Source organism: Nymphaea colorata, chromosome 8 (assembly GCF_008831285.2).
Source record: "Nymphaea colorata isolate Beijing-Zhang1983 chromosome 8, ASM883128v2, whole genome shotgun sequence".
NCBI classification, from domain to species: domain Eukaryota; kingdom Viridiplantae; phylum Streptophyta; class Magnoliopsida; order Nymphaeales; family Nymphaeaceae; genus Nymphaea; species Nymphaea colorata.
Genome location: NC_045145.1, coordinates 9051355 through 9061739, shown reverse-complemented (window position 1 = coordinate 9061739; position 10385 = coordinate 9051355). Strand labels below are relative to the sequence as shown.

At 42.4% G+C, this 10385-nt stretch overlaps 1 protein-coding gene across 3 annotated transcripts; it reads left to right on the top strand.

Annotated features, from left to right (window-relative positions):
• Positions 1-3241: 3241 nt before the first annotated feature.
• On the top strand, positions 3242-7252 carry LOC116258355 (uncharacterized). Of its 3 annotated transcripts, none has more exons than XM_031635467.2 (4): positions 3242-3554; positions 4036-4169; positions 4530-4887; positions 6406-7252. In XM_031635467.2, exons 3-4 carry the CDS (start codon positions 4680-4682, stop codon positions 7053-7055), a joined length of 858 nt encoding a protein of 285 aa, XP_031491327.1. In that variant the 5' UTR covers positions 3242-3554; positions 4036-4169; positions 4530-4679; the 3' UTR covers positions 7056-7252. The 3 variants fall into 3 exon arrangements, with proteins under 3 accessions (XP_031491327.1, XP_031491329.1, XP_031491328.1); XM_031635468.2 differs by lacking the exon at positions 3242-3554 and adding an exon at positions 3581-3769; XM_031635469.2 differs by lacking the exon at positions 4036-4169.
• Positions 7253-10385: the final 3133 nt, after the last annotated feature.

The following is a 10385-nucleotide window of genomic DNA, read 5'->3' as shown; positions in this document are numbered from 1 at the left end:
AGAAAAAAAAATGTCCGTAACTTGATACATGAATGAGATGTTACATGTTAAAAAGAACCATATATATTTAAATAGTTAAAAGTTTGTATTTTCAAAACTAGGAGACATTTTCTAGTTAATACAGAAAGTAAAACTACTTTGCCGTTTTCTTAGGACGTCACAAAGCCGCGAAATCAAATTGGTGATGCGTAATTAGGAGACGGTTGATTCAGTAAGCAGGCATGCACGAGCATGGTTTGGGGCTCGAACATATAATATAATCCGCTTTGAGGTCACGCTGATTGGGTTGAAGACTGGCACTAAAGTTATGCACTGAAAATGGCGGTTTAGCCTGATCTATGATGTCACCATGTCGATCCGGTTAGGAACTTTGGTGGTATCCGTTGCTGTTGGCTTAATTTTGACGCAAAACATTTCACACGTATCACCAATTATTCAAGTGATTAACTAAATGCCTCAAGGATCATAGTGCTGCAATTGGGCGAAAAGATGGCTCTTAACAGTCAAGGGAGCTAAGGTTTAATCCTGTGATCTCTATCTCTATCACCTATTGACATCTTAACTGTAAATGGTAATAAGCACATCTGAGTTGAAGAAAGACTACTGTAGGTCAACTTGGCCCCGAAATAAGCCAGAACCTTAGAGATGTATTACTACCGTGTGAGAAATACCCGGATTCGTTTGTGCCTTTGTTAATTAGGACGCTTGGCAACTGGTTTGTGTCATTTGATTATGGAGCCAAATTGAATCCACTCGACCGGTTCTGGTATAAAAAAAAAAAAGAAAGATCTGAGTAGCAACTGGTTGTAGACTGAATATGTGGTTTTATGACTTAATCTGCAAGCATCCAATTAGTTGTTTCAACGGGGAATACTTGGCTAATTGTAAAATGTGGGACATAATGTTTGTTCAAATTAGTCAAATGGCAGCCGATTCTGAGTCTGAACCAGGCTGAGGGAGAGCCGTCTAATTAGTCAAATGGCGGACCCGAACTGAAACTGCCACTTATAGATAGGTACATTGGGACGGACCCGCGATTTCACATAATAATTGGTTTCTTAGGATTCACACGAATTAGGTGCAAAATGAAGGCCATTTTCAAAAAGGATATTTCTAAAAAATCATCATGTGCACGTGCTACGATTGTTGGTATTAGCAACTTTGTGCTGATTTTCATAGTTGACAATGTGCTGCCATGAACATTATTCACTAGTAAGTAGGAATGTCAATGACTTCGATTTTGGGTCAAGTATCCAAAGTGGCCGACCGAGGGAATCTGGTTCATCCAGCTGGTTTGGTAAGCAGAAAGCGGATCCAATCTTAGATTGGTGGGGCACTTGTTCAAGTATAATATGCATAGGCAGATTTAAGAAACACTCACACGTTGTTCCTTATCTCTGCATAAAAAATGTTAATGATAACACAATCATTAAGCATTAATTTTATACTTAATTTAAAGTGGCTAACATATTCTTTTAAACTCCTTCTTCTTTTAGATCCGAAACCAAGCAACACCTAATCAGATTAGGATCATATATAGAGGGTATCCGTGGGCCAGATTAGGATCATATATTCTTTCAAACTCCTTCTTCCTTTCACATCCCTATTTACATTAGCTACTGAATATCCGCGGGCCAGCTTGTAAAGGTGCTGTTCATAAGGGTGTGCAACTTTGATGGTGCTGGCTTCTTCCAAGCTTGTGCAGGTTGGCATATGTTGTGGTTAACTAGCTGCGATGGATATAGTCTCTCAAAGGCAGACGTTAGATGTATAGTAATGGTTTTCTTATGTTATATTCGGTGTCCTGGTTATACGTTGGGCTATTGCATTAACTCTACGTATTAATTGGTTCGTTGGATTACTTGTGGTTATTCTGCTTAGTTTTGCGTAATATTCCAACTTTTGGTAGAAATTTTTCTAGTAATGTTGAAAAAAACTTTTTTCTTTCTCTCCCACACATATATGGCGGTCCAGCTCTTCACACATGCAGGAGTGTGTGAGAGGTTGGAGAATCCCGACTGCCTGACGATTTTCATGTGCTATATATACAAACACAAACACACACAAAAATATTCCTTAAACATGTAAATTGGTTTGCATGAACTAACAATAGTCAAAACTTTTGTTTCTAAACCCTTAACGAAATATTCAACGCTTCTATAGGATACTCATGATTTCTTTATTGAATAGCGCATTTTTAGGAATCATCTAGATATGCCAAATTTGTTAAAAATAGTTAGGCTGAAGAGTCATAAATGACAATAAAAGAAGGAAAAATTTTAACGGGGGCTTTTTTTTCCCGCCTTCATTACAGTAGAATGCGGCGGATAATATTTTTCCTTTTTTTTTTTTAACCATAATTTATAACTTGTACAGGAAAAACATCGTTAGTATCTTTTTCTTCTGCTACGGCAATAAATTAGGAGACGTTCAATTATGAAGGAAGGGAACGCTTCTTCTCAAAAGACAAACGTTATCAACGTCCAGCTTTGTCTTGTGCTCCTTAATTTTTGCCAGAGCTGGGAAGTGGTCCAAAGGTACGGCCGACAATGGGGACCAACCTTCACACCTATTTGCCCCGTCTCTCGAATCAACAAAGTGCCAGGTCCATTTGCGTCTCCTCCTACCCTTTCTGGACAAACACGGACACATAGACCACAACAACCTACGCCCATATTGACACTGATTTGAAGATCTGGCTGCAGGTTTTGGAGCTCAGGTTTGATCCAGTCCCGCCTAGCTACCAGCCTTGGAGACATATACTTCAATGGTTCTACATGTATTCTCAACTCAGAGCATTTTTTAAATTTTAGTATTTTTGTCATTTGAAGCCCCTAACACACTGTGTCATGTTAGCTTGATAAACAACAATCACAGCATGGATTCAATATCAACTTCAAGGTATTAAGCTCAAGAATTTAAGCGCATTGTGCTGCAAAAAATATGAACATGTTTTGACCTGCAAGCTTAACTTTAGGAAAGAATGGACGACAAGCGAGGTGACTGACGTATTCGGTAGGTCTGCCTAACCACATTGCCCTAAAGACAAACTGAGATGGGATTCAAGTGCTGCCAGTTCTCTTGTAATTCGAAAAGTTATCAGAAGGATAATGTCTTGTCGAGATGACCGGAGGAACGTAAAATTTGGTATTTTTTTCATTTCTTGACATTATTTGTCTTTTCGAACTTATCGAAAGAAACGAATTGAAAGGTCGGGACTGTGCCTGTGGCTGATGAGGAGGTATTATCACGGAAGCGTAGGCAGTAGAGGAGTTCAGTTATAAGAGGAAGGAAGCGGTCATGTATGTCGCGGTTGAGTGGAGACTGGTGAGTGCGTCACGAGGAGGACGGTGGGAAGTGGAAGATATGAGATCGATGGTGATGATGAGGGTGATACTGGTGAAGGTGGCAGGCTTTTCCCCTCGTGACGCAAGATGCAGTTAACGACTGAAGCCCCTGAGCGTTGCTCCAAGAAGTCTTTAGAGTGAAGGGAAGAGGGACAGAGAGGGATACAGGAGCAGAGGAGGAAGGGGAGGTCAGCCACACAGACCGAGGTTTCTCTTCTCTCTTTTACTCATTTCCCCCTGTAGCAAGCGTCCAACAGCCCTCTTCCTTCCCTCTCGTTAAGTTTTGTCCCCTTCTCTCTCTCTGCCCAAAACTCTTCTAAATAGCGGAAAGGAGTAGTAACTCAGAGAGAGAGAGAGAGAGAGAGAGGGATGAATGATCTCGTGCCACGATTCTCTCGTTCCTACTTTTGAACGATTCGAAGGTGATAAAAAAGGAGCGGAAAACCAAAAACTAACCCTCATCCTCCCCTTCTTGTTTCTGAATTCTCTGTTTGTTGTTTGCCTCTTTCCTTTTCCTTTTGTCTTGTCTTCTTTTTCCTTCGTTGCCATAGAAACCCAAAAATTGTGATGTCCTGCTTTGGTTGATATAAGTGTTGAGACTTTCTCTCTCCTTCTGTCTGACGTTTCTGCTCTTGAAAAGGAAGGAGATTGTTTATCTTATAGGCTTTAATTTTTCTTTCCTGCTTAGGGTTTAGGAGGAGAAAGTCTGAGTTCTTTCTTGGAGGAGTCCACATCATGCAAGTTTATTTTCGAGAAGCCTTGATTTTCATCGTTTGAGGCCTGGAAGACAAAGTTCCCCCTTTTCTGATTCTCTTTTTTCAGGTAGATTCTTTGCGCAAAAGAAATCGTCTTGAAGCGAGAGCGGAGTTCCTTCTTAGTTTCATCTTTTCCTTAATAAGAAGTTCTCTTTTGTTCTGCATTTGGCGAGATTTTGTTGTTTAGAATGTGAAATTTGTGAGTTTTCCCCTCTCGTGGCGCTCGTTTTTCTTCTTTTCCTTTTCAAGAAGGGGAGGTCTCGGATATGCCATTTGCGAAGCTCTCCTTCCGAAATGGGAAGGAGGAAAGCGACGCCTCGGTTCTCTTCAACATCCCCATTTTCCAAAGAAAAAGACCTCTCTGGGATCCTCAGTTTTGTCTCACTTTCTGGCGGGAAGCTCAGCCTTTTCCCTACGCATTTTCCAGGTTGCAGTACTCCGTGGTTAGGAGCTCGCGATTTCGGGTGGAGGAAGAACGCAGAGTTCGCCAACTAGCGCGAGGAAGAAAAGCTCCCGTTTGGATGAGAATTAAGGTCGGGCCGAAGGAGAGGGGGGGAAAGGGAGGGAGAGAGAGACGATGCAGGCCATCTGGCTGTCTCTCAAGGAAACCCTGAGGTGCACCGTCGAACCAGGAGAGGTCCTGCTGCCGGAGAAGCTCAAACCGGACGGCGCCCGCGGCGAGTTTCGCGCGCCCAGGAACGGCGGAGATCACGCCGCGGAGGGAGATGCCTCTCTCACGAGGGACGTCGTCCGTCGGCCGGACCCCGGCCAGAACAAGTTTTCTGGTGAGTGTTTTTCTCTTCCTTCCCTCGTTTACCCGGATACCGATTCTCTCTCAGGTCTTGATGAGTTGTGAGACGGGATTTTTTCCCAGTCTCAGAGTAAGCATCCGAAGCATTGTGGTCGTAATCGCTTTCACAGAAGGAATCGATGCGATGAAAAAGCTGTGCCGCTAATTCCCATCGTGAATCGGTATATTTTCTCTTTCTGGGGTAAAATTATCGCGCTCTTGTGAAATCTTTGTGCGAGAAATTAACCTAGACTTTTCCATCCGGTAGGAAACAGTGAGTTTTCCACTGCACCAGTGTAAAATATATCTTTTTTTAATTCCATTTTACCAATTTCTAGAAGTAACCAAAATTATTTTTCATGTTCTTTTAATTAACTTTAGTACTGTTTGTGATGTTTTTATTTTATTTTTTCGAAATGTTGTCGTCAATATGATATTGACGCTGACCAATTTAGCTGCGCCATCCACGGCAAATTCCACCTCCAAGTAGGTGGGTCAGAATCTGCCGCTGCCTCATTTTAGGGCGTTCGCACTTCGCATTCAGGGCATGCCTTGTGAACAAGACCACATACTAGTGCCGCTAAATTCTCACCTTTCCATGTCTTTCTGGTAAAAAGAAATGAATATAGACCTTATTTTCTGAAGAATCAACTCTCGGTAATGTGATTTATATATGATTTATTTGATACTGATCAACTCTCGGATTCGTGGGTTTTTTTTTTTTCACGTGCAGGGTTCGCCATCGTTTCAAAAAATCGAAGAGCCATGAAAGCGCAAAATTTTGTCCCATAAAAAAACCATTTTTTACATGGATGACTCAATAATCAAAACTCCGTTGTTATTGAATTCAGATGATATTTACGTGACTAAAAATATAATTCTTCGTGGTCTAGGCTTGAGCTTCTCTGGTACAGGAAGTCTATGTTAAAGGGGCGAATTCGATGTGGATCGGTTCGATTCACTGGTTCTTCGATCTCTTGACCGCTCTTTTAAGCTGATCAAGTCTGATGTTTTGATCTAGCTGTCTCACTGGGTCTCCTTGGGCATGGGGACCCATGGGTCGGTTTGGCCGGCGGGGGTATAGAACCGCCAGGCTTGCAAGATTTGGGGGGAAAATGACATGATCGTGGACCAGACTGGGCTGGGCCCGGCGGACCTACATTTAGCGTGAAATGTGCAGCCTATCTTGGGGTTGACCAGGGAAGGTAGGTGCGTCGTTTAGGTCTGCGCCAAACTCTTTTAGTGAAATCAAAACTCGTCGTGGGCCAGGGCAGCGGCGCGACCGTACAAGATCTCCGGTTGGGGACCAACTTGAGGTCGGAGTTGGTCTTGTTTGATTGCGACATATTTCTCGTGAGCGCTCTTCTATATTTCACCTCAATTTTGCAGGAAATGTCGTTCTTCCCAATGTCGTGTCATCTTTTTCAACTAGGACAAAAGGAAAAAGTTAAGGGATGGATGAACAGAAAAGAAACAAAGTTGCCAAATTTGAACTGTTAGTTCTTTTTTACAGACCTCAGCGTTGGTGATACGTCAAGAAACATCATCGAGATGATATTTCGAGCCACGTGGTTGTCTCCCGGAAGCAGCATCGGCAAGATCGAGAGGGTGTTGAAGGTGAACAATTCCCCGGAGACGCTGGAGAGGTTTGAGCAGTACAGGGAAACGGTGAAGAGCAGGGCGGAGATGCTGCAGCAGCAGAAGGGGAACCCGCGAAGCGTTGCCGACGGCAATGAGCTGCTGAGGTTCCACTCCACCAACATGGCTTGCTGCCCTGCTTTGACGGAGAAGCTTTCGGGTCTCTGCCGGAACGCTCAGTGCGGGGTCTGCCGGGTAATTCAGAGCGGCTTCACGACGGATGAGATGAAGAGGAATGGGATTAGAATGACGGCTACGGGGGTGACGGGGGAGGAGGTGTTGGTGTCGAAGAAAGCAGAGGGAGGTATCAGGTTGAAGAGGGCGGTGGTGGTCTGCCGGGTGATCGCTGGGAGGGTGTTGAGCGTCTCGGAACGTGGGTCTTATGTGGGAGGTGATGGTGGGTTCGATTCCCTTGTTGTCAAGGGCGGTTTGTGCTCCAAGTGGGGTGACTTGTATGTGAGTAATCCCAGTGCTGTTCTCCCTTGCTTTGTGATTGTCTATTCATGCAAACCCAAAGCCGTTTGATCTCTCTCTTGTGTTTGTGTGTGCGCGTCTATAAGGAGAGAGAGCAATGTAATGGAAGCAGCATCGATGTACAGTCTGTAATTTACTGAAGGTTCTGTATCACATTGGTTGTAGCTGGATAGTAATTAAGTTGGCTACAACTATTGTAAGGCTTGCCAGTGCAGCACAGTTTTGTGTTATATATCTCTTTTTGTTCATTCTTTGCGCATAGAGTAATTTATGTTTGGTAGCTTCGGATTTTATATTCCAGGCCTATTTGATATCCCTTCTTTTCTACGTGGGGCCCTTAGAGTAAAGAAACACAAGATTTCACCGGATCTCAGTGCATTTTCTTATCTGATGAGAAGCCAGATTTATCACCTCGGATCTTAAATTTAAGGTATACAAATGACCCTAGATGGAGTAATGGGAGCATGGTTTCCCCTTCCCTGCCAAATGAATTTCTCTATAATCATAACTATATATATATATATATATATATATATATATATGTTTTCTAATTATCACCCAAGACTTCACTACCTTTTGAAAATGAAATAATGTAAATGGATAGAAAACATATTACTAATGTAGCAAATAGAAACTAAAACTCATCTATAGTTCAATTCAATTGAAGGAAACAGAAAAGTCTCTTAACTAATTTTAAAGTCGTTCTGAACCAAGTCGATGTACATGCAATTCCTAAAGCTGATTTCCGACACCTTAATTTACATGCTGCTTTACACAAGTATAGCACCTAGTGCTTTTGATTTAGCTGACCTACACCGACATACACAGAAGCAAATAAAAACAGACAAGAAAAAGGCTAGACTGTATAACAACTACTTAGACACTTGATATAAATTTCCAAAACTTAACCCAAAATCTAACTAAACTAATGTTTTTAAAACAAAAAATTTCCAGAAAATGTCAAACATAAATTCTGACATAAACAATTTTAGAAAACAACACGTGAAAGAAAGAAAATAAAAGTATCATGCAGGCAAAGACATCACAGCCTATTACCAAAGAAAGATAATTAGAAACATGACATAACAGGACAAAAAATTTCAATAGAAAGGAAAAATCCAGTATAAAAATACTCTAAAATTTGGGAGAAAATTGTTAACGTATTCTTGGACTAACCTAATCAATTTCAAAATAAAAGAAAAACGATGTTATCTTATATAAAGAACTAAGTAAGTACCATAAAAGCCTTTGCATTGTCTGCTTTTAAACCCGTAGATATAAAACAATTAGTCTTCAGATGACATGACTAAACAAGCTGCTAAAGAAAATGGGTGGAACTGCAGGTTAGAGTACAAAAGGGACATGTGGAAGTTAGCGAAGTAAGAACTTAGGAGTGAGAGGCTACTGGAGAGGGTTCAACTTAAGGAGGAGGTCAAGTGACAAAGCAATGACAAGGTGAGATGGCTGCAAGCAGGAGATAAAGACAAAATTTTTTTCTGAACAATCGCCAAAGGGTGCAGCAGCAGGAATAGAATTACAAATAGGTGATCAATCGCCCTTTATATGAGAATGGAGATGATATTATAAGGGAATTTAGTTTGTACTTTGAACAGCTTTTGAATGATGACAAAGCATTTGGTATTCTTTTTTACAACCAGCTGGAAAAATTGTCATCTCGTCAGTCTGGTTTCCAAGGAAGAGGTTAAGGAGGCATTTGATGTTAGAATCATTATATGGGCCTAAATATGCCGTTAACAATTTCAGATATTATGTGCTACCTCAGGCCAAACATCAACAAAGTGATCAATTAAGTTGGATATTTAACCATTAAATATGGCAAGAGGTAGCTTTTATATATGTAAATACATGCACATAATTTTGGATTCTATGATAGAATGAATTCAAAATTAGTCTTAACATACAAGGGTAATGATCTCCCAAGTCATACAAAAAGAATAAAATAAATTAGGGTTTTCTCTTCCTTGAGAGAGACCACATGCTATGTTGAAGCCTTTAGAAGATGTTGCCGCCAAATTCTACCATTGCTTTCTTAGCGATGAATTCAGGCATGGTTCCGCTTGGACTCCTATTGTCAATTGATGATCGGTATAAACAGGTATACTTTATTTCCAAATATGTGGTTCTATCAAATTGGTATCAGAGCCACTAGTCATTGTTGAATCATTGCATGTACTGTGCTATTGTTTATTGTTGGTTCGTTTTTTCTGTGGCTTCTTTCTCCATCGCACAGCTTATGTTTTTCTCTCTCAAATTTAGAAACCCTTCCATTCTCTATTGCTGAGCAGCACAGTCAGGTGCCTACAGATGAATTATACCCACCAACTGCTAGGTTTACTGATTCCACCACTGTGATGCAGAATTGCATTCGGTGGTGTAATAGAGAAAGGAGGGGTAGTCTACCCCTTCTATCAATGGCACAGGCACGTGCCTGTGTTGCTAAAAGAAAATCAATAAAATGATGGAGGCAGATGGAGGGCTGTTGGGCCCTCCTTGCCAACAACCGATGGGAAAGGAGGGCATCTGTCCTCCCCTTGTGACTAGAGAGGAGCCATTGGGCCTCTGTTTGCCAGTAGGGGAAGGACAATGAGGGCCGTCGGCCCCCTTCAAACGCAGGTCATGCAAGAGAGGGCCGTCCCCCTTCAGACGCTGGTCATGCAAGAGAGGGCCATCGTGCCCTACCATGCTATGTCCAATAAAGAAAGTGAGAGCAAGGGGCTGGTCTACCACCATGCCATGGCGCGTCAGTGGGCATCCAATGGAGAAACATAATGTCAGATGGCATCCACCAACTGAAGGCACCACCCTCAATCGGGAGGGGGAGGGAACCGGGCCGACAACCTTTGGGTCACGATGATGGGCAGCAAGACGTTGTCCGGCATCTCGCGAGTGATTTCCTGCTCCCCATAAGGGTGAACACGAGCTGAGCCGAGCCGAGCTCAGCTTGGCTTGACCCACGAAACCTCGAGCTCGAGCTCTGCTCGAACTCGAGAATAGTTCAAAGTGGCTTGAGCTCGAATCGGCCAAAAATGACGAGCTCGAGCTTGGTTCAATCGGCTCGACAAACTCATTTATCTTTCAACTTGCTTTTAGATCTTCTTATCGTCTTGAGTAACTCTAGGAAAGCACTTGTCATGAGCCGGCTTTTTCAAGTCTTCTTTCGCCCACCGCGACACCAAGGGTTTCTACAAGCCTTCAGCCGAGCCTTTGCTCAATCTTAATGTAGCAAAAACATTCATCAACCTTTTGGGACTATGGACTAGATGAGGAGTGTTGCGCACTCGACAAACCATCACCCACGATCATCCCATAGTAGGCCATTGACAACCGTGGTTATGAGGCCTTGTGAGAACCCTACCATTC

Bases quoted from the DNA above. Each gene is read 5' to 3' on its own strand.
- LOC116258355 (XM_031635469.2), top strand. From the start codon at position 4,680: ATGCAGGCCATCTGGCTGTCTCTCAAGGAAACCCTGAGGTGCACCGTC. The intron at 4,888-6,405 runs GTGAGTGTTTTT...TCTTTTTTACAG, and splicing joins CGGCCAGAACAAGTTTTCTG to ACCTCAGCGTTGGTGATACG.